Here is a 22,743-nt window from a genome sequence, read left to right as displayed (position 1 = left end):
ATTAAATAATTATAATTGTATTGTGCTGCTGCATCTCCTAGTACTGCACATTTGTAGAAAAAGCATTCATGTTCTTACATCAAATTTGCTCTTAAGACCAATTAAATATCAAATGGCATGCAAATGTGGCCACAACTGTGACATATTCATAATGCAGACCAGCTTCTTGCAATTTCCAATCAATTTTTTTTCTCAGGGTTTCCCAATCCTGATCCTGTGAACCAACTGCATCTGCTGGTTTTCATTTTAACTGAGTTCTCAATTCCTTAATTAAACCCTCATGAACTGATAGTTTGCTTAAATTAAACTTTTTACTTGTTTTCATCTCTTAAACAGTTGCATATGTCAAGTTAGCTATAACATTGTATCAGTAACTTGAACTCTGCAACTATTTAAGAGCGTGGAAACAATTAAAAAGGTCTAATTAAGCAAATTGTCAGTTCAATTAAGGGTCTAGTTAAGTAATTGAGAGCTCAGTTGGAATGTAAACCAGCAGACACAGTGGTTCCCCAGGACCAACATTGGGAAACCCTGGCTTAGCTTATCAGGGTCAAGTACTGTGAAGCTTGGGAGAAAGCACTGGCTAACATATTGGTCCACACATCTACTATAGATAACCAAACATATAGAACAAATTATGTATAAGCAACAAATTTCCATATATATAGATATATATATATATATATATATATATAGATATATATATATATATATATATATATATATATATAAAACCAATTATGTCAAATGACAAGTATCTGTGTATTGCCTCATACACAATACTGCAATAGTATGCTCCCTGGGTATGTTATGCCCCAGAAATTCTGTTAGGCCTTGTGGACAGTAAATACACATATAATTAAAGATATATTGTGGGATGACCCTACAATAGTTCACTATACAGGTCTCACTTAACACATATGTCTAGGTAGATTCCAGTAAGATTTGATATTCTAGTGATCACACCTGGATTCTCAAATATGTGCAAGCTATTAAAAAAAAAAAAAAAAAAAAAAAAAAAAAGACTTGAGGGACTATTAAATACAGCACTTGTCATTCCTTTATTGAGCCACAAGAGAGCAGCAGGCACATTAAAATGCTAATGGTAAGTTGCTGTCTGAACAGGTTCACAGACATTGTTGCCTTGTTACCTCACACAGTTATGTTATCTCCAAAAGAACAATATGTAGGGATACAGATATTACTTAAATCTTATTTATCAACTAGTTATTATATCTTATTTATCTGCTAGGGTTCATAAGCAAAGGGATTCAATTTGCATACAAGAGTACATCACGCTATTTTGTGTAAGAAACCTTTTTATTTCAGTTCAGACTTCATAAAGAGCGGTGTTCAAAAGAACATCAAATTTACATGGTCTGTTAATTAGTCTGTACCATATATAACAACAACACTGTCAATGATAAACTCAAATGAGATTCTCATCAGAAAAATATCAACACTATTACAAATAAATATACAAGATGAACATAATATTGAACATTTATACAAAACAAACATAACATTGAAGGAAGTAACTATTTGTGTTGGTCATGTTACCTCTAAACCTACGTTTAAAAAACAGGCTTCTCCTCAAGTTAACATTTCTAGAAAATAAAATTCAAGTCCTGCAACTAGGCTCACCAATTCAAAATGTCAATTTAGCATAGGGAAACACTACTGTTTTTAACATACAATTGCGCAGGAATGCACTATAGGTTATTAAGTATCTAACAGTGGGATATTATGAAGTCTACTTTTAATATCTTGAGCCAAATTAAAGTGTTTTTTTGTTTGTTTAAATAGTTTTGCATGGTATAGCCTGTATTTTTGGTATTATTACTATTATTGGTAAAGGAGATTCCAGTTTACATCAAGTTAAAGCTGGGTGACCAATACTTTGTTCTTGTCAGAATAACAGAACATTTCATGAATGATACATGGATTATGATGTGAAATTGAGTTTAAATAACACTGTCTGGGGTGTGGTGACATCTGCAACTGCTAACTCCTGACCTTCGGCAAGACCCAGTTCTAAAAAGGTAAACACAAAGAAATAAAGATTATCGTAATATAAATGCAGTATCCGACAAAGATTCCCAAAGACAACAGCTGGATTTCAAAAAAGGCATCTTATTTATTTGAGAAAGTAAAGACAGCTGGCTTTCAGAAATCAATCATCTTTATATTTATTGAATTTGTACCAAAAACTACTAAACAATGCTCTTTAAATATTCCCAAGTTAATAAATCATTCCTTTTAAAATGAGACAATTATATTACAACAACAACCCTTGCAAGGTAAAAATGTGTCAAATGTATTTGTTACAAGCACATGCTGCTGTTAGGTGTTATTATTTCACGTTACCTTTCAATGTCCTGGAAAGATTTGGCCTTGTTCTCTCTTCAATGGAAGCTACAGTCTACAAATAAGACCATGTATTACATGTTTGATTTGCTAGGAGAATAAAACAAATTCATAGGTACAAAATACTTTAAATTTACAACTACAGTATGGTATTGGAATTACGTTGTTACTCAAGTTGGCAATAGCACGCAGCCAATTATAAATCTTACAAGTTATATTCTGCAATTAACATAATTTATCTATCTATTTTTAAGACCCTGTTACCACCATAGCAAGAGTCTTTGCAAAATGCTTACTTGTAAATAAAGTGTTTTGTTTTTTCCATCCACTGTTGCAGTTATTGCTGGAGTTTTCATTTGCCTGAAAAAAATCAAGGAAAGAATATACAAAGGGCTTATGAAAGATGTTAGAAAGTTAAAACAATTGTGGCTAACTGAGAGATAGCCAAGAGAATGAAAAATGGTTCTATTGACTAGATGATTTCCATAAAGATAAGGCTTCATCATTTTGACTCTCTTTGTGGCACCCCTCAACTACATTGAACATCTGAAACAAACATTTATCAGCTACATTTGTAAGACAAGCTTCTGGCAGGTGCCAATACCAGGACTTGAACCACACCATTACTGAAGAATGTGGTTGATAGTTAAGAAATGTATACCAGTACAGTTATTGTTAAATGTTTTTTTTATACTTACAAAGATGCATTTTCTGTCAAGTAATCCAGTACCTCCTGAAGTTTAGCTGATGATGAGAAATGAAGTTTCTGAGGGACCTGGCTGCAGGCTGAGCAGTTCTCCTGGGGAAATACAAATAAACAGCTTTTAACACGCATATGGTCTAAATCAAGGTAACACATTGCAAAAATCTAACCAGCTAATTTTATATCAAGTTAAACTGTTTTTCTAAGAACAAATATTAACCTAGACTGTCCCACAACCAGCTAGGCTGCAGCCTTGGCTTTAGTGTGTTCACAGCCATTGTTCTGTAAGAACTCAAATAAAATTAACTAAATACAAATAACTAAGCAAACTCATACCTTTCGTTCAGCTTCAAATGTGTACGTGTAGAGCCCATCTACATCATTAAACACCAGATAATTATTTAGAGGAATATATGCACTGTAAAAAAAATGAAACAAATACATTATGCATGTAGTTTCTCCATTGCTAAAAACAAGCTCTGAAAAATAAGAAACTTACCTTGAAGCGATTTTAAAAACTTCAGTAGCACATGTAGCTGAATGAAAGAAAAGTAGTTATTTTACTCAATTACATATTACACTACATCTCTATATATAACAGCAGTCTGTATTTTTATTTAATACATACCAGCAATGACAGCATTTGTAGAAGCAACAGCTGGGATAATTCTTTTCACAACACCTTTACGAAAAATTAACACACAATAGATTAACCAGTTATAGCGTACAGAAGTTGCTGGAATTTGATTAGGCTGTTAAAAGACATGAAGCTCAATTTCCACCGACACCAATACAATATTTGGGAAAGCACTTGCCAGCTGAACTTAATTCATGTAACATTTAAACCAATAAATATTCTCCAAATATAAAACATTAAAAGACATGTAGATAAAGTTACATTTTTGTACCTTGTGTGAGTCTATATGTAACCCCTGTAATTTTAAACTCAGCTGCCCTTTCAAGGGACTTCTGAAACACCCACTGAATGTGCTCTGGATCATCGCCATCCAGCACTACTCCCTCTGCTGGAGAAGAAAGAAACATTAAAAACAGCAACACTGCACCATTAAAATGACCCGATTTTCAATACTGCTTTATAACTAATAATATCTTTGTTCTTCAATTTTTATTTTTATTATTTTTTTTTTAATCACATACAAGGCAGCACAAATACTTAATTGTTAAAAGTCATACCTCCAAATGGATTTTCTTTTGGCCACTGTAGTATCCTGACATATTCAATACAGTGCTCTGGTAGCCGTGGCATAGATGCAATAGTGCACATAGGGAAATTGATCTGAAAAGTAACACATTTTTAGATCCGTTTGCTTTCTAATCTTGACACCCAAGCTATTAAATATGCCAAAAAAATTGTACACAGCAAGGTAAGGTTATAAGTAAGGTTTTAAGCTACTGTTATATGAAACTGTGAAATCTAGCAATCAAATCCTTATTCCTGGAAGTCAGTGATTTGCAAAAATGTGATTACCTGTGGTGGATAAAGTTCAAGAGTGCAGTCAATGCACGCTGTCATTCCAGGTAAAATCACACGTGCATTGCCTTTAAAACCTTCCGTTCCACCATCAAGAAGAGGGATGATGGAACTAGGGTCCAAAACACCATCCTCATAACTTAAAAGTGACATCTAAGAAAAAGATGAAAGAAAATCCACTTACAACTTACAAGCGTATGTAGAAATGCAAGCTTTATATCAAGCATCTACAAAAATGAAATTGTAACTTTAAAAACAAATTTATACCAGCATGCCATTGATCCATCTTCTAGCAATTATAGAATCCAGGCCGCATACAATAATATGAAATTCTAGAGAAGAAAGTAGAAACACAATATTGTAAGCAAGTTATATTATATTTGTATTGCATATTATTGTGAATTATACAACTTGTATCATTTACTGGAAATGTAGAACATCTTTATTACTAAGCTCCCAGCTATATTTTAAACATATGATCCAGTTTTGGATGATTTAACCTGGATTTAATCTTTTCAACACCACATTTACTTCACACATGAAGGCTTTTTTTTTTTTTTAAAGTGTAATCATTTATAAAACATAAAATCAAAACAATTACAAAAATCAAATAATGAAACTGCCAAGGTTTAATTAGATTAATCGTTTTTCTTTTTTTTTTTTTTTTTTAACTTACGTCTGTAAAATGATTCATCAAAATCTTGAATTTTTTTAAAATGTCTTTACATATAGTCAAGGAATAAAGTTACAAATGTATACAATATCATTGACACAAATGTTCAGCCAAATATTGCACATATTTTTTTTTTATTATTATTATGGATCTGGACATAACTATAGTTTTAATTCTAACATTAAAATCCATATTTAAAAATACTTGAAAGTGTTTTTTTTTTTTTTTTTTTTTTTTGCTCAATAATATCAATTTCATATCATTTATGACTTAAGGTGAATTTGAACTCCAGACTGGACATTTAAGTTCAGTGTATTTGTTTATTTTGAATGACAAAGGATACGGGACTACATTACAACCAGGGATCCGGTTGTTGACAAATTCTGCAGCCACATCTGCTTTTGGCCTTCCCACATCTTTTGGTCTAAAAAATACCCAAGAGAAGAAGTTAAACTGCCTACAATAAAATGCTCAAAAGTATTACACATGTACATTGCGTCAAAATGTGCTGTAGCTGCAGCTGCAGTTATAACTGGTGTTTGTGTTAAGGTAAAAAAAAAGAAACAAATTTACAAAATATGCACTGACACAGTACTGCAAAAAAAGTTTACTGCTGCATTACCTTATGAAAACTAAAAAGACAACAAATATTCAATACAACCAAAACTAAATGTTAAAATAGGAACATTCACACTAAAGCTGTAGTCAGATCAATATTTCAGTAGTTTATTTCACACAAAGCTTTGCAATCTCAAAATTATTTTTTGATGAAACTTACCTAAATAAAAATTGTCTGTTCAGATTAGATACGTCTATTGTATCCATATCAATAACATGGATCTGCTGAAAGCCAGACAGAGCCTGTTTAAATAAATAAATAAAATATGATAATACTACTTAGAACTTCAAAGTTTTGGATTACACTGAATTTATTACTAAATATTATTTATTAATTAAATTGGTCTTAATCTATCAGGGAAAAAAGTATGTTTCCACATATGGCCAATAGTATAACAGACAAAATGTATAGTGTTTGAAGAAATATTATAATATATAATATATATTAGAATATTAGATAATATATATATATATATATATATATATATATATATATATATATATATATATATATATATATATATAAAATGGAATTTGTTATTTCTCATTATATAGACCTTGACATGCTACTAAAGGCTACCACAGACACAAAAGTGTGTGTTTTTTTATGAAGTATCATGACTTTAAAATATCCATTAGTCTAGTAGTTATCTATTAAAGGAAAAAATATTACAGTACCAGATTTTTCAGGAGTTCACATCCTAGTCCCCCTGCTCCTATGACAAGAACCTTGCATGTGTCTAATAAAAACTGTAGCGACTAAAACAACAAGAACAACAAAAGCTGGTGAGTAAGGCTTTTCTTTTTAAAACGAAGTGGACCAGCAGTTACTTCTGGAAAATTAGTTATGTTATAATGAACAAGTTATTTTGTTTTTGTTCCTTAATTATGAAGCACATAATAGAATTACACTAGATTCAAGTCTTAATAACATTTTTAAAAAATCCTGTTTAATGCAATAGTTTATGCTGTCCCTAAAAAATAGTATTCAAGGTAGAAAAACCATAGCTTTGTGGTACAGCAGGCTTGTTTGTACCTACTACACTGCTCAGCAAACATCTGCATGGTGGCATTTTAGTTTAACAAAGTTATTACTGAAACTGAAATTTCACCTTGGTGTAGTTTTACATCACAAAGAATGTAGGATAAATCTCATGAGGGGCTAGTTTAATTATCCAAACAGCAGATTAATACCACTGCCACACATTTACAATGGGCATTATTCCACTGCATTTGTATGGTGTTCAGTGATGTTATTAAAAGGGTAATAAATCACACAGTATATGGGGAAACCAGAGGATTAAAATAGTTAAATGGGATTTGCAATATGTGAAATACTAAAATAGACCCAATGGTGGTAAAACACACTCCAGTGAAATACAGTATTCAAAACAGTACAGGATGTGTACTTCAGTAAACTAATCTTTAAAAATCTTCATATGTAAATGATATTAATTTAATGTTTAGGCTATTGTATTATATTGTACTTCATTATATGTTTTTGCAGTAGAAAGTGATTTTTTTCTCACTTCAGTGCTGGGTTCAAAGTCAGGGTGTGTGAATGGTCCTGCTCGCTCAAGGAACTTCTTTACATGGGTCCAACGACCTTCCCAGTCTCCAGTGTCCCTACACCCGCTATCCACAGCCATTCTGCATAGAACACATAGTAAATTCAGTTGTAAACAACACAGTAACTTCTCCAGTCAGGTCTACTAAGCTGAAAGACAAAGTTTGCAACCTTGATTCATAAAGTAAATTCTGCCATGTATTTAAAAAAATACCTAATTCACTATAGTGCCTGAGCTCATTTTTATATTTCTGGTATAAAATGTATAAAATAAATATATGTTCATTCTTGGGCCAGTTTGGCTTTGTGGTATGAGCCAGTTTACCACAGACTCTGCACAGGTGAACTAAAATGTTACTGTTTATGACAAAATCGATCTAAATGGAACTGGGTGACAAGCCATACCATATAGTCAGAGAAAGCAACTTAACTTGTGCAATCTGTTAAACGCTTAAAATAACTGCTGACAACCTGGACACTTTTACAGGGATGCAATACCTAATTAAAAAGAAAAGGCATTTTTTGGACTGTAAATATTGAGTACCTTAACCGGTAAGCATAAGGATTACTTGCTACCACTGTGTACTGTACATTATCTTGCAAGGTTCGGGTTTTAATTTTTAATTTATTAGCCCCTACATTACCATACTGTATTTAAACAGTAAAGTAAGTAGCGGTCGTTAGCTAGGAGAGCAACATTAAAATGTAAAAATTCATAAACTTTCTAAAAAAAAAAAAAAAAAAAAAACATTCAATACTGTATGAATACAATTGTCTTGGGTTTAACATTTTAAATCAATCATAAAATTTAGTTACTATTCGTTTTGATACGTAAGCAAACAATTAGCCACCCCCGGATGTTAAGGTATCATTTGAGGACTTTAATAACGTAGTAAACTCCTGAAATTATTGCACAATTTAAGATTGCTTCAGTTAATATTCTAAAGAAGAAATATATATATATATATATATATATATATTAATAATATATATATATTTTCTTTAAATGAATTTTCGCATCGATGCAGCAATACTGTGTGTAACCCCAAACCTGCTGCTGCCAATAGCATTTCATCACTAACTTTTCAGACAGCTCTTCTACTCTCCTTCTTTTCTTCTCCCTAAAAAAGAGAGAATAAAAGAAGGTTCAAAACGTGCTCTCCTTTCAGCAGGTAATACATCAGATTATATTAAAAAAAGAAAACTACAGGTCCAATTCTTTCCACATCTCTTCTTAACACAGATACTTACGGCTCTTCTGCATCCGCCATATTTTCCTGATCCCATCGCCTCCCACAATGCTTCGCACCGGTAGCGGCCGCAACACTGCCTGAGAGAGAGGGCGATCAAAGTGTGCACTGTCAAGTGCAAAATCATTTCACCTGTGCAGTTATTCTGTTTTCTTTTTACAGTATGTACATTTTCTGCACGTGTAACATGTGCTGACAAACTACAAAAATGTAGGCTTGTTATTATGACGGGGACTTGTACTTTATTTTTTATTCATTTTCATCTACCAGTACATAGACTTTGTAAATGTAGTGCATGTTGCGTCTATTTACAAGGGCAATTAACATATATTTCATTAAAAGTATAATAATAAGTACCTTCCCATTTGAAAATGATCAAGATTCACTTAAGTACTTCCCAGAACCAAACGAATTGCGTTTTAATAAAAGGTGAAAATAGCGCATAAAAAGTCACTCCAGATGTATGTGTGTGTGTGTGTGTGTGTGTGTGTGTGTGTGTGTATGTATATATATATATATATATATATATATATATATATATATATATATATATTTGTGTGTGTGTATATATATATATATATATATATATATATACGATATGAGATATAATAATATATATATAGCATATAATTGTGTGTTGTGTGTGTGGTGTGTGTTATCATATATATATATATATATATATATATATAGAAATATAATATTATATATATATATAAACATGGGTACCCATGTTGCTGGTTTAGGAGTAAACCAGGTGCCCTGATCAATAGAGCAGATACAGATTAGTGCACCTGCCCAGCTGTTCTTATTGCAAAATGACTGAACTGTCAACACAGACTGCTGTCCAGTTACAGTTCAACATTTTGTTGAACTTTGATACGTGTTTCGTGTTCTTCCAATGTAGTTTAATATTGAGGGAAAAATGTAATCAACCACTTTTCATAATGCATGAGCTTACTATTACATTTGTAACCTATCCAATTGAATCCTGTATCACTGTCGTAATCTGCATTTTCAGAACCCATTTTAGTTTCCATTTAAATAAAGTAAATGATATTCTGAAATTCAATAAGTGAAGCCTGCATGACATTGCAGTGTTATTTTTAAACGTGGAGGCATTTATTTAAAACGGCTATTTGTTGGCCCACATTCAACATGTGCTCACGACTTTTATCGCGAGAAACACGAAATCAGCCCGGGTGCATCGTGTGTTAATGCTTCGCTTCTTTCTTAATCTGACGTCGTGGGATCAGCTGATCTTTTCCTGTACACCCGCGCAGTTCTGCAGTTATGGCTGGAATTAAAATTGCACCACTCAGACCCTGGGACGATTTTTACCCAGGGACCGATCGATTTGCAAAACCAGACTTTGGTGATTTAACAAAATGGAACAACAGAGTCGTGAGCAACTTACTTTACTATCAAACCAATTACTTGGCACTGGCTATCGTTGTTTTTCTGATCGTGGGGTAAGTAGCTTTACAGCTTGACGCTGACAGTCTACTTATTGTCTCCGTGGAAATTTTGAATGTTAGGTCTCATTGTTTGTTTGCCAGTTTGACAGTATACACACAATGATGAGCTAAGGATACTTTTGCACGATTGTAGCAAAAATGCAAAACGCTTTCTAAATGCGTGTCTAATTGTTATTATTAATATGGTTGTTAAAAACATTAAATAAAAAAGTCAGACAGATACGTTGCATGCATGATTTCTGCGTGTATTTTGAGCATCTTAAACCGTAGCAGTCACTATCAAATAGACCTACTTCGTAACACTAACAATCACAAACGTACTTGCAGTACGACAAGTAAAGCTATGTGCTGTGTGGAATTACTAGGCCCACTTGTCTATTATAGATTAGACAGTTTAGGCATAATTCTTGTAAACATTTATTATCGTGTGATCATTGACCACCACCACACACCCAAATCTTACAACCAGAACTCACTCATTGGAATCCGGATTGCAGTGGATTGATTCAAGTTTTAGGGTAAACCCGCACTATGTTTATTACGTATACAGTATTCGTGCAGTATTTTCTAGGTCAGCGTTAAGGCACATCTGCTACAGTATGCCAGGTTTCACACCCCATGGTGAGATTATTATAGGATTAAGAGCATCAATCCAAAATGTTTGTAAATCTCTCAATACTTTTTAAAAATATTTTTTTCAAAATACAGGATTTTTATCAACCCCATGTATTGCAGAATGTTTATTGGTACTATTTTCAATCATTATATCTGTAGAACATGGGAGGGCATTTCACATGTGTCATTTTTCAGTTGGTTAGATGAGGAAGGCTGTGGATTTGTATATGTACAGGGGAATGTAAATGCTTTTATCAAGAGGAAATGCATATCCGTCCCTCGCATTCACCAGTGAGCTAAATCCTGTTCCACAGTATTTGCATGCACAACCGTGTGTCTTTAACAAATGTATACAGTAAATGCTGTTTGCCCCTTCAGGCTGATGTTCAGAACTACACTGCTGTTGTTAAAAAGGCAGAAAGGATGAGGTAATATAGAATGCTCAGGGACTGGTCAGCTTTGTCACATGGATAGTAAATTTAAGACATTGTAATATAATGTAAAACTATACGCTGCAAGACATAGTTCGGTATAACAAGAAAGGAAACAAACGCAATTATTATATACAATAAAAAAATACAGGATTAATTTAGTCAAGGAAGTTAAACATTAAATTCTAGATTTGTTTCTAGTGAGATGGTAAAGAAGTTGAGGCTATAGTGTCCCGGAAAATGCCTTGGCTCCAGTGCAGGGTAAGGAAGAGAGATATGCCTTGCAGGATACTGCAGTGGAGTTGTATTACTAATACATTATGTTGCTTCTCGCGACCATCAGAATTTTTATGCACAACCATTTTATGAACAAAACAAGATCCAGTATACTAATAATGAAAAAGTACAAAAGTTTCCTAAGTGTGTGCTTTTGGACTACAGTGATTACAAATTAAGGGAGTAAGATGCATATGGAATATAATTTGTCTGTGGTCTTCAGACTGTATATTTTTCCCCTGCAGGGTTATTGTTAATTTTTCCAGGCTGGAAACTTGGAGTCAGTTGATCTAAATATAGATTTTTGGCTGCTGCAGCCTGATGACACATGTTCCTTTAACTTGTTACAGAGTTTCTGTTTAGTTTCCAGTTATGTCGGCTGCTAAGGACAGAAATATGAATTTGTCTCGGAGCAACAGGTGCAGCAGTGGGGAGTGTTTTGCAAAACTGAACGGTAGTTTTATCTTGAAACAAAAAACTGCATTTGTACTGTATAGGCCAACTGGTGATTATAGTCACGGAAACACAACTGGGTAATGCATTTCTGTTTTCAAAATGTGTGTGTCTTTTGGAATGGATTAGAACTTGCACAGCATTTCAGAGAGAATTTCAAAGCACTGCAAATACTGTTTAATCCCCCCCAACTCAGCACGACACAGCCATCATGGCACAATGAAGCGTGCTTACTTTTGTATAAGTTAGTGATCAGCAGATGTGTCAGCCGCACGAAGAGCACAGCGCATGGTTTTCACTAACTCTGCTGTGCAGAATTTTTTTTTTCTATGGGTAAATATGGGGACTTTCTTCCTATGCATCGGAACACGGGACATTTGCTAGGAAACGGGACTGTCACGACCATATAGGAACTGTTGGCATGTATGGTTTAACTGAACTACTGAGCCACGAAAATATTCTGTATTTGTACACAGTGTCCTAGTTTGGAATAAAACCCAGTTCTCAGAGGCAAAAGTAGTGTTCTAAACACTGCGCCACATATTCAATTTGTTTCTCAGTGGCAAAAAAAAAAAAAAAAAAAAAAAAAACCTGGAGCAAACCAGAGAAAGATGTGCAAATTAAGAGGTGGCCTAGTTTATCTAACAAATAAGAGCTACATTAAGTGCTGTATCTAAAACTCATTGCTATAGTAGGGAACCTAATTGCCATACATTTTGCTACAGCAAATTAACTGTTTTGAAATAATTTCTCACTGACAAAAGGAATGCAGCGCTAACTTTGAACTTCAGTACACACTAATACTGGGCCACTTGCTGTCCACAGTTGTAGAGAAGTACAAACCAATTTACTTTAAAGAAGTGGTGGACAGCAGTAGCAGTGTAATGTTGTACTGTTTGTCTTTCATCATTAAAATGTACAGCTTTACAATGTGTCTTTTTAAAATGCTTTTTTAAAAAGAGCTGCAGATATAAAGGGGTTACAGTGCCCTCCTAATCCATGTTGCTGCCAATGTCTACGCATGTTCTTGTGCTTGTGTTTGCGTTGCAGGTTTTTAAACCCCCAGGCAATGATCCTCGGAGGAGCCGTGGTGACCCTGGTGTTTATGGGCTCTGTCTGGGCTGGGGAAAACAAGGCTGTGATCAAGAACTTTAAGAAACAAAACCCCATGGTGTTTGTGATTGCTGTTATGGGAGCAAGTTACTTCCTCATCTCATTATTCGGGGGCGTGATGGTGTTCATATTTGGTATCACGTTTCCAATGCTCTGTAAGTTTGTCTTTTTGTGTTTTGTTTGTGCGTAAAAACTGTAGAAATGTGTTGGTTATTGTAGTTGCACATGCATTAGTCTGAGAAAATAATAATGATTTAATTGACTAACTTCATTAAGTCATTGTGTTCAACAACAGTGTGGCAGTTTAAAAGTTTTGCAGCATCCTTAAGTTGCCTTTTTTGTATTGAATTTAGTTATACAATCTTGAATGTAGTTTGTACAGCTTTTAACATTGCCTCTATAATCATCTTGGCCTGTTCCCTCTTGCAGTATAATGTAACCTCATTAAAAACCCAGGCTTTGGTAGAATGGAATGTGGGTGTTGGATCAGTCAAGTAGTGGTATACTGGAACAACAAGTCCTGTAACCCTAAGGGGTTATCCAACCTAATTATCAGCTTATGTTTACGAGTTGCTATGGAGCCGGACATCACAAATACTCTGAAAATGACAGAGGCAGCAGATTGAATTGGCGTATCAACAGCATGAAAGCACACGTGTTATCCACTGTATATTTACTAGAAGTATTCTTAACAGGGTTTCATTTAATATTGTTACTTTAATAGCACATTTTGTTTGTTTGCCTTTTTATATCCCATAATTAACTGTAAAGTGTCTGTTCCAAACCCCCGCCCGTTACTGTATAAAAATAGATAAGTTAGTTAACATGTTCGTGCCTGGTTTTCAGTGTTAGTTTGCTACTCGTGTTAAGTCTGATTTTCAAAAAAGAAAATAGTCCTTCAACAAGCCGTGAAACAGTCCAGCCCTGTTGTGTAATACTGTGTTTGTATGGGGCATGGCGCAGTTGTTCAGAATGTTTTACTGGGTGTTTGTGTGTAATGTAAATTGCCTGTTTTGTTTTTTTTTCATCTGTGTTTTTAGTGATATTTATCCATGCCTCACTGAGACTTCGGAACCTGAAGAATAAAGTGGAGAACAATATGGAAGGAGTAGGGCTGAAGAAATCACCTATGGGGGTCATTCTCGAGGCTCTTGGGCAGCAAGAAGAAAGCATTAACAAAATTGCAGATTTCATTGCTAGCAAAGTCAAAGAGTAATTGAAAACCTGGCCAGTATAAGCAACATAATTCTTCCCTGTGGTGCCCTAACTATTTCATTTTGTATTAATGGAACATTGTAAAAACAAAATTGCTTTTCTGACAGATCTTGAAGAATATTGGTTTTGAAGGCCACATTTGAATCCCATTGCTTTGTTGTACACAGTGGCCATTACTCCCTCTTGTGTTTGCTGTAGTTTACCTTGTCTTTTGTCAAATGCTATATTTCTGTTGGTAATTAAACTATAAGCAGACTGCCTTGAATACTATAACAATATTTCTAAGAGTATATTGGAAATATAACAGTGTGGTTGCATTTATATTGCTGTAAATTATTGCATACCAACAAAGGGACAAAATATGAAGGTAACATTAATGTAAACTACAGAAACTATACAATTGCATGTCGAGATATTAGAAACAGGGTTTAGACTCAAAAGTAATATGAATTTGTCTGGAATTCCAGTATGTAAATTTCAGCACAACCATGTCATATTAATTGTTAAGGGCATAGGAATGACATGTTTGTGTTGACCCTCTATGTATTAAAAATAGTAGAATAGTAAAAGCACATTTGATCGCAGTTCTGCCAGTTTATCCCTGTATTTCTTCTAGCAATCTGTTAGGTACTCTTACAATTATATACGTTTTCAATATAGACTCGTGGATAAAGCCTGAACCATTGTGTTGGCAGCAGTTGTGTAGGGTTCTACTTTGTAAGATGGTTCTGACTGGCACAGCAAACAATATTCCAGGTTATTATCAAGATGGCTTTTCTAGTAGATTGCTGTGCAATATGGTATATCATTTTTGCAGTGGATTTTGTTTCTGGAAACAGCTTAATAAAAACCTTAAAATAGTCTGACGTTGTACTTAAAGAATTAATTGCAAGCTTTTCACTCCCTATTTTCAGAGTAAGTAAATTATTAACATTGCATACAATATACCTTTTTAAATATTTCTGCCATCCAGAATAATGTAATTTAAAACATTTAAAAAAATTAAGAGTAAGAAAAATATTCTGTATGCATTATAATAATTATCATGTGTTTTTTTTTTTGTTTGTTTGTTTGTTTGTTTAAATGCATGTGTGCTGAACTGTTTGTGCAATATTTGCATTCCGACATTTTTTATTTAATTGAGTCCCGATCAGTATGTGCCTTGTTTGCAGCAAAGATAGACAACAACAACTCTAATTTTTTGATCACAATACAAATACAAAGTTGCTTCCATGACCAGAAACTCTTATCATAAAACATCAATAATAATATAGTGGCCGCATGTTTTGGCTATCCGCTTTGTTTGGTCCCATAATTACAGGCAGTATTCTAACCTTCCTACAGTATGAGAGGTGACTTTACTGTTATTGACATGAGCAGCCTCCTGACTGACATGGATAAGATTCAGAAATGGTTAACAGAACCAGTGCACCAACAGTGCTGGTTTGCAAACTATTTAGCTGTAATTTGAGCTGCGATGGGGATGTGAGAGGTTTTTTTTGTTTGTTTGTTTAATAATATGGAAATGTATTCACTAAACTGAGTTCTAGTTGCTAATCCAATTTATTCTAGTACAAAAAACTATTTTGTTTATATGCAATGTACCTAACTTATATAGGTTTGTCTTATGCAAGTGCAATGCATTGGAAAAGTTAAATAAAAGAAAGAATATTGGATTGCTTTGTTTTTCTTTGTACGAGCCATTGCATGTTGATTATTAACAGTTACTCTAGGTCAGTGGTCTTCAAAGTAATTTGGGCACGGGGATAAATTGATCTTACTTGGCTGTTGACTATTGCATAAGTTCTTAAACACTGCCTTCTCGTGACATACACTGTGTGTGTGTGTGTGTGTGTGTGTGTGTGTTTTAGCAGAGTTATTCTTGGCTCACTCTGATAAAGCGACGTCTCAGGCAGTAAATGAAAGTGCTCTGCCTATTCTTTAAATAATTTACATAAAATACACAATGCAAATATTTTTAAATAGCATGTTTACACAGATAACCTTGAATAAACTAAAATAAAAGAGGATAGACAGTGTCTCGCGTTGTTTCAATTTGACAAATTTGTCAACGCTACTCTGTTTTAAAGATCGCTCATCTCTAGTACAATTATTCAGAGAAAGTGGATTTGTAACTAAATATACTGCGGGGTTTCTCTTGTCTAGTGAAATAAAGTAAATATAGAGATAGAAAATTAAATTCTACATACTGAAATGTATTATTTTTCTCAATAACAGAAATTCAGTGCTTACCCGGCATTTTAACACCTTGCCTCTGCTCACGAATGATTGGACATCTTTCACGTTCGCTTTAGCTACTCACTCGCCTTCAATTTTCATGCAGAATATCGTGAATGGCCTCTGCTTGCTCACGATTGGATAGCTGCTTAAAATTTGGCAGATATTTGACTCTCCTATTGGTTAAACTTACTGTCAGTACTTGTAACTGAAACAGACACAGTTTATGTCCCACCCCGCTAACTTATGACTGGGCTACCGTAGAGACAATGTAGATATTCAGTTGGTTGATCGTATCGTAGAAGCCCTTCAGGAAAAAAAATAAGTAAAAAATAATAATGTTGAGTACAGGACAGGATAACCGAGCAGCACTCTCAACAGACTGCTGTGGCGCTTTTATTGGAAAACGTTTTTAAAGCTTTCTTTATTTTTCCACTTTACGATCCGCCAGAAATGTGTTCACGACCCATAATTTAAGAACAGCTGCTGCAGGCACGACGGCCTAGCTTCGCAGGCACGAATTTGCATGTGGGCACCATTTTGAGGACCACTGCTGTAGGTTCTGTTTAGTTAGTTTGATTAAAATACAGCTTTAAGATTTTAAAAAATACAGCTGCCATATCAAATATGTTTTAATGAAGGAAACAATCCACACGTTGACAACATACCAGCATGCTGCAATGGGGCTGTGCACTTTTCTGAGATTTTAATGCACAACACAACATTGTTCATTTAGTTATATTTTATCAATGCGGTCCTCTATAAGGTGTGATATAGTCACTCTTTTGGGAACTCATCAAAGATACACACAGAAAAGTTAAATCCCTAATTATATTTTATTTGAAGAAGACAGTAATAGATCCTAATGCACCAGATAAAACCTGACATATCCAGCTGCCCTCCTCATTAAGACCATGCTGGTGCAACAGCTCAGACTGGCCTCTGTGGGCTAACTGTCACCTTTTCTAGCAGTACCTGCATTTCCTTGAAAGCCACCAAATACTAACCAGGTCCAACCTTGTGCAGCTTCTTCAAACACTTCTTAAACATACTTTGCATTACTTTTCCATATATTTTACTTAGCATGACCTTCCAAAGCTAGGTACTGTACAGTTTATAAAGTCTCATTCACTGAAAAATAAATGACCATCTAAAGGAAAAAACCCTATTTTACATCAACAATTTTGTATAGTTTATCACAATAAAATTGGCACACCCATTTTCCATTTACAAATACCTTTTATGTAGGTTTGAAACCGCTGGCAGCTTGTCTAAATTATACATATTTCAGAACTGTAGTCATAGCAGGGCACACAGCCATTAAATTGTTTTATATTCTCTACTTTTCATTTACCAGTAGTTTTCACTTATTTGTCTATATTTATTAGGAAAACGGAATAGTGCAATCCTAATGAAAAGGCAGGTTTTAAATTGAAATGTCATTTGAATGCCATGTGTATTCTAACAATGTTTTGTTGTTTCTTCAAAAAAGACTGGTTTCTCTTGACTCCAGGCATTTAGGTAGTGGAACCTATGGAAGAAATAAATATATGAGTTGACTATCAATGCATAAATGCAGGAAGCAGTACAGGGTACTCATTCAATATCAACAGAATATACACATAGAGCCATGCAACACAAGTACAGTGTTATTGTATTAATATTGATATATTTGATAGTTATATGGGCATTTAAAACAGCATGCTACATTTGTTTGACCGTAAAGCCATAATTGTAAAGTCTTCACCAAACCAACTAAAAATGTAATGCTGTGATTTTATGGGTTACAAATATTGTTAAATGGTAAACACTGACTACTGTGCCTTGTACAAATATTTACTGCATCCAAATACATGCACTTACCAGAAGTGTTAAAAGCATTACCAGGTCGGAGAATCTCTTTAGTTCTTCACTATCACAGATGCTTGATAATTACCTCATACTTAAGACAGGGTTGAGGACATGTATTTTACAAATGTAACGGGAACTAAAATAGCAACAGCTATGCAAAACATGTTAAATTAGAAACAGTATGTTTGAGATTACCATCAGCAGATACAATACTGTGTGATAACTACACAATAAACAGGTGCATTAAACATGCTGTTATACAACACTGAAGATTGCTAACTCTTTGTTGGATACATTGAGTTACCTACTCTTTGCATGCATGCACCATGCACTAGGGGTATGAAGTTAACAGGATAGCAGTTCAACATATGTAGGACGATATGCAACAAAGAGGTTTTTCTTTTTTTTTTTTTAAGGCAAATTACTTTGCATTTGTCCGAATCATTAACAATAAATTTTGATAACATCCTGTAACAAATGTCTACGCACACATTTAGGTTTCCATGAAAAAGCCTTTAATAGCTCAGCCAATAAATTCAGTTACCATGAACTACATTAATGTACTGAGATAGAAGGTTTCTACAAATGCGGGTAAATGGTTTTGAATAGCCATATAGAAGATACAGAGAGCAGAATTTTGTTGTGTCACCTTTCATGCATAGAAACCTTGGTGCTATGGTGTGGCTGATTATAAGTCATTCATTTCTGTGGTAATTTGTGCATTGTTGGTAATACTCACTGCTTTGAGATAAGCAACATTGCTTGTGCGAATTTCATTAAGTAGAACATCCCTGGGCGTCATCTCAACCTTGGGTGCCTGTCTCCTTCTGGGAACTGGCTTTAGAGTTTTAATCACGTCTTTGAGATTGGCTTTCTCTTTCTGTTCTAATGTACTCTCTGCAGCCCTGTTCTTTGGTGCCTTCTTGAGTTTAATATCCTTCAACAGATTTGGCTGCTCATTCTCCTGTATCGGAGGGAACTGAACAGGTTTTTTCTTGAGCTGGAGAGGAGGACTTGGTGCTTGCGGTGGGTAAGGCTGCGTATTCGGCATTGCAGGCAGGTAGTCACCCAACATCTCCCACAGACCTGGAGGAAGATTTAGACTGTTTTTAAACCTAGCCATCATCTGCTCCTGGTCTTTGGCTTGTTGCTGCTTTTGTTCTTCCATTCTTTTTTGTCGCTGCTTGTCAAGGTTCCTGGTCAGTAAGTTAGTGACCACCATCCTTGGACCAGGAAGCTCAAAATGATATCCCATCTTCAACAAAGTGTTGTTTGCCTTTAGGAGCCTGGAGACCTCCATTTCAGCATGGTGACCCAGCATGTGTCTTTGATTGTGGAACCTCAATTCAGTGAGCGTCTCGTTGAACTGCAGACACCTCATGATAGCTATGATTCCCTTACCTGTGATGAAGTTTGACTCAATATTTAGAGTGGTGATGCTTCTATTTTCACGGAGCATGTTGGCCAAGGCGTACGCCACATTTTCATCTGCTCCAGTGTTGGCAATGCTGAATTTTGTCACATGCTTGTTCTTTTTCAAGGCATTCACATAATCTATCAACATTTCCTTAGGAATGTTTTCAATGTTGTTCAAATTAACTTCTTTGATTTCAGGATTGTTCTGTTTAATCTTGTTCAAGGTTGTATCTAAATTGGTTTCGTTTCCTGAAGGCCTTGTTGTTAACTTGATTAAACTCTCACCTAAAGCAAGTTTCTTTGGTTTTTGGAGTTTGGATATTTTCTTCTCTTCTTTTTCCTGGTTTTCTACAAGCTCATTTGTTTCTGCAGTATTGGTTTCCTGTACTCGTATGTCTCTGACAAGGGCCACTGTGTTGCAGTCGTCTATGCCTTGTTCTCTGTAAGATGTCTCTGCCTTGCTTTTCTCCTCTGATTTTTGCCTTTGCTTTTCATTCTCTGGTTGTGATTCTTTGGTAGCTTCATCCTCTGTCTTTGTATCTTCCTCTTGGTTTCTATCAGAAATGCTGAGAGAAATTTCTCCTGTTTCTTCAGGACATTTTGGCAAGTCTTGGACATCTTGAATTTCCCTTTCTTTCTCGTCTTCCTTTTCTTCTACTTCTTCCTCTCCTTCTACTTCTTCAACTTCTTCTATTTCTTTCAGATCTTCATCTTTGTCTTTTTTTGTATCTCGCTGTCAGGAGCACATAACAATTTTAAAAATGACATTTCTGGTAGCATTTAAGCCCCTTTAATATAAATGTAGATGTAGAATAGATGGGACCTTTCTGGATAGCAGAAAGTTGGTCTCCATATTTTTCTAAAATAAATTAAAAATTAGCAGGGACTAAATCAGAACCATACTTGTGCCTACCTGCTGCTACCTTCCTGCAAGTTTTTAGATACATTTTTATTCTTCCTTTTCCTTCAAAAAATAAGGTTAAGAATATTGATTATACCTGGTTCTGTATTTATTTGTTTATACTTGTCAGGAAAATACCAAGTATTGCCATAATGTCAGGTATATGGGGATTATACAGGTACACTGTAGACCTGCTTGCATAGCCTCATTCAACATTGTCTTAAGTAATATTGATTGTACTACATTCCTAGCTGGAAAAACAGATGCATATTCCCCTTCACTAGTTTTTTTTAAAAAAAATGCTAGTAATTTCATGTTTTTTTTTTTTTTTATTATTATACAAAACTTGGCTTCACTGGAATAAGGACACTGTGCTCAATGAGTTTTTCTTTATAAATCTTTTATATAAAACATTCCAGGTAATAAATCTTCTCACGCCAGCTGGAGACTTATTCTCACCAACAGGGGGAGAAGTTGCCCTAAGGGAGATCCTTTGAGCTTGCTGTGCAGGCTGTTGTTAGAAGAAATAACAAAAGGTGCTCTATTTTTGGAACACGCTACTTTTTGAATGTAAACTAGAAGAACCCAACCTTAACCTAGTTTCTGTGACTAAATGGAGCTAAGTAAAAAAAAAAAAAAATATATATATATATATATATATATATATATATATATATATATATATATATATATATATATATATATATACTATATGCCTGCATATAGTAAAATATATACTACTGTATTATATATTCTTCATGGACATCCATACAATACAACATCCATTGAATAGTATATAATGCATCTTTCATTTGTGTTTGTTCAGAATATGAGGCAATGGCTGTAACAATGGTACTGTAAATATAATTAATAATAAGATTATTTCAATTGGTATCCTCAGTTTTTAGTGTATACCTGCTGAACACCTTCATGAACGGGTTTACCTTTTCCTTCAGGATCTGATGCTCACCTCACTTGGTAAAAGAACTGTGGGAAGTCTTTCTTCCTCCAGCATTCGCTTGGATTCCTTCTCCCAGTAGATATAATTGACCAGAGACCTGTGATCGAATGACCCTGTTGGAGGCTTCTCTGTCTGGTCTTTCTGTCTCATTCCAACTGGCACCTCCTCATCCGGGGCAAGATCGTCCATTTCACTCTGAAGCTGCTTCAGTTCTTCAGGTGACAGGTTTGCGAGGATCTCATCTTCGTCAATGTCCTCGCTGTAGGACTCTTGGTCAGAGTTTTGACTGTGGTCAGACATTTTGCCTTCAGATGCCGTGTTATAAGGTACCCTTTCAAAGCGAGCAGAGACAGCTACACTGGATCCTTCAATCGATTCTTTGCAACAGGTTTAAGTTGTGGATTTTGTTGTCCCAGAGCTTATAGTCTAGTGGCTTGTGTGTCCATGCTCCACGTCTGTTCTAAATTAAGCCTTGCGTGATGATGTGGAAGGTATTTATGTTGCAAAGAAAAGGGATACTGACGTGCTCTTTTTTCAGAAACTTGTGTCAGCTGTGTTGGCCTTCCTGACATTTCTGTGCAGCTGCTTCAGAGGGGTATTATTGGCAGCACCAGATGGGAGCACTAGAACCCAACTCTCACTACAGTGCATCATGCAGGGTACTTCCTGGCTCATTTGGGGTTATATATTGAGGTGTAAGGGGGGGCCTGATCATTCTGTTATGGGCCTCTCTTGACTTTTTTTTTTTTACTGAAATTGTAATTAGATTGCTATCTTCTATAACGCGTTATAAAAATAAACCTCCTATCATTCAAATAAAATCTTTGTTTATGAAACCCGTAGCAGCTGGCTACGTGTACTGTACTATCAGCTTCAGAAACAGCGTTGTCAGATCCCAGTTGCTTACAAATATGTATACAAACTACTAAAGTAACAAAGGTGATTTCTACTGTGTTTTTTTTTTAAGAGATGTGTCTCTGAAACATCGAAATGCCTTTATTGGAATAATCATAGGGTATATTTGCATAAGCTAACCTGTCAGTTGAAACATTCTTATTTTTTACTGAATCCAATGTAGGCCTGCTTATGCAATTGTATTAACTGGAAGGTCATTTGTCTTCAGTATGC

General features: G+C 34.8%; 3 protein-coding genes across 7 annotated transcripts; 1 reads left to right on the top strand and 2 right to left on the bottom strand.

The window, feature by feature from the left end:
- Positions 1-1,301: 1,301 nt before the first annotated feature.
- LOC121329119 (NEDD8-activating enzyme E1 catalytic subunit-like) lies at positions 1,302-8,737 on the bottom strand. 5 transcript variants are annotated; one of them, XM_041274484.1, is made up of 18 exons: positions 8,672-8,724; positions 8,503-8,541; positions 7,383-7,503; positions 6,532-6,612; positions 6,014-6,096; positions 5,579-5,659; positions 5,239-5,282; positions 4,830-4,894; positions 4,560-4,715; positions 4,265-4,367; positions 3,979-4,095; positions 3,699-3,752; positions 3,570-3,606; positions 3,407-3,488; positions 3,066-3,166; positions 2,664-2,727; positions 2,368-2,422; positions 1,302-2,034 (listed from the first exon to the last, which is right to left on the bottom strand). In XM_041274484.1, exons 1-18 carry the CDS (start codon positions 8,689-8,691, stop codon positions 1,946-1,948), a joined length of 1,392 nt encoding a protein of 463 aa, XP_041130418.1. In that variant the 5' UTR covers positions 8,692-8,724; the 3' UTR covers positions 1,302-1,945. The 5 variants fall into 5 exon arrangements, with proteins under 5 accessions (XP_041130418.1, XP_041130419.1, XP_041130420.1 ...); XM_041274485.1 differs by having other exon boundaries at positions 3,979-4,092; XM_041274486.1 differs by having other exon boundaries at positions 6,014-6,075.
- Positions 8,738-9,898: 1,161 nt separating this feature from the next.
- On the top strand, positions 9,899-15,922 carry LOC121328685 (PRA1 family protein 3-like). The gene is made up of 3 exons (XM_041273638.1): positions 9,899-10,139; positions 12,971-13,188; positions 14,074-15,922. The coding sequence occupies exons 1-3, from the start codon at positions 9,961-9,963 to the stop codon at positions 14,247-14,249; spliced, it is 573 nt and encodes a 190-aa protein (XP_041129572.1). The 5' UTR covers positions 9,899-9,960; the 3' UTR covers positions 14,250-15,922.
- Positions 15,923-17,310: 1,388 nt separating this feature from the next.
- On the bottom strand, positions 17,311-22,247 carry LOC121329390 (leiomodin-3-like). The gene is made up of 3 exons (XM_041274976.1): positions 21,625-22,247; positions 19,077-20,486; positions 17,311-18,017 (listed from the first exon to the last, which is right to left on the bottom strand). Exons 1-3 carry the CDS (start codon positions 21,913-21,915, stop codon positions 17,970-17,972), a joined length of 1,749 nt encoding a protein of 582 aa, XP_041130910.1. The 5' UTR covers positions 21,916-22,247; the 3' UTR covers positions 17,311-17,969.
- Positions 22,248-22,743: the final 496 nt, after the last annotated feature.

Source organism: Polyodon spathula, chromosome 16 (genome assembly GCF_017654505.1).
Source record: "Polyodon spathula isolate WHYD16114869_AA chromosome 16, ASM1765450v1, whole genome shotgun sequence".
NCBI lineage: Eukaryota > Metazoa > Chordata > Actinopteri > Acipenseriformes > Polyodontidae > Polyodon > Polyodon spathula.
This window is presented reverse-complemented; position numbering and strand designations above follow the sequence as displayed.

Bases quoted from the DNA above. Each gene is read 5' to 3' on its own strand.
- LOC121329119 (XM_041274484.1), bottom strand. From the start codon at position 8,691: ATGGCGGATGCAGAAGAGCC. The intron at 7,504-8,502 runs GTTAGTGATGAA...TGTTCTATGCAG, and splicing joins GTAGAAGAGCTGTCTGAAAA to AATGGCTGTGGATAGCGGGT. The intron at 3,489-3,569 runs GTAAGTTTCTTA...TTTTTTTTACAG, and splicing joins GTTTTTAAAATCGCTTCAAG to TGCATATATTCCTCTAAATA.
- LOC121328685 (XM_041273638.1), top strand. From the start codon at position 9,961: ATGGCTGGAATTAAAATTGCACCACTCAGACCCTGGGACGATTTTTAC. The intron at 10,140-12,970 runs GTAAGTAGCTTT...TTTGCGTTGCAG, and splicing joins GTTGTTTTTCTGATCGTGGG to GTTTTTAAACCCCCAGGCAA. The intron at 13,189-14,073 runs GTAAGTTTGTCT...CTGTGTTTTTAG, and splicing joins TATCACGTTTCCAATGCTCT to TGATATTTATCCATGCCTCA.
- LOC121329390 (XM_041274976.1), bottom strand. From the start codon at position 21,915: ATGTCTGACCACAGTCAAAACTCTGACCAAGAGTCCTACAGCGAGGAC. The intron at 20,487-21,624 runs GTGAGCATCAGA...TGCTCCTGACAG, and splicing joins CAGTTCTTTTACCAAGTGAG to CGAGATACAAAAAAAGACAA. The intron at 18,018-19,076 runs GTGAGTATTACC...TTTCTTCCATAG, and splicing joins ATGTTGCTTATCTCAAAGCA to GTTCCACTACCTAAATGCCT.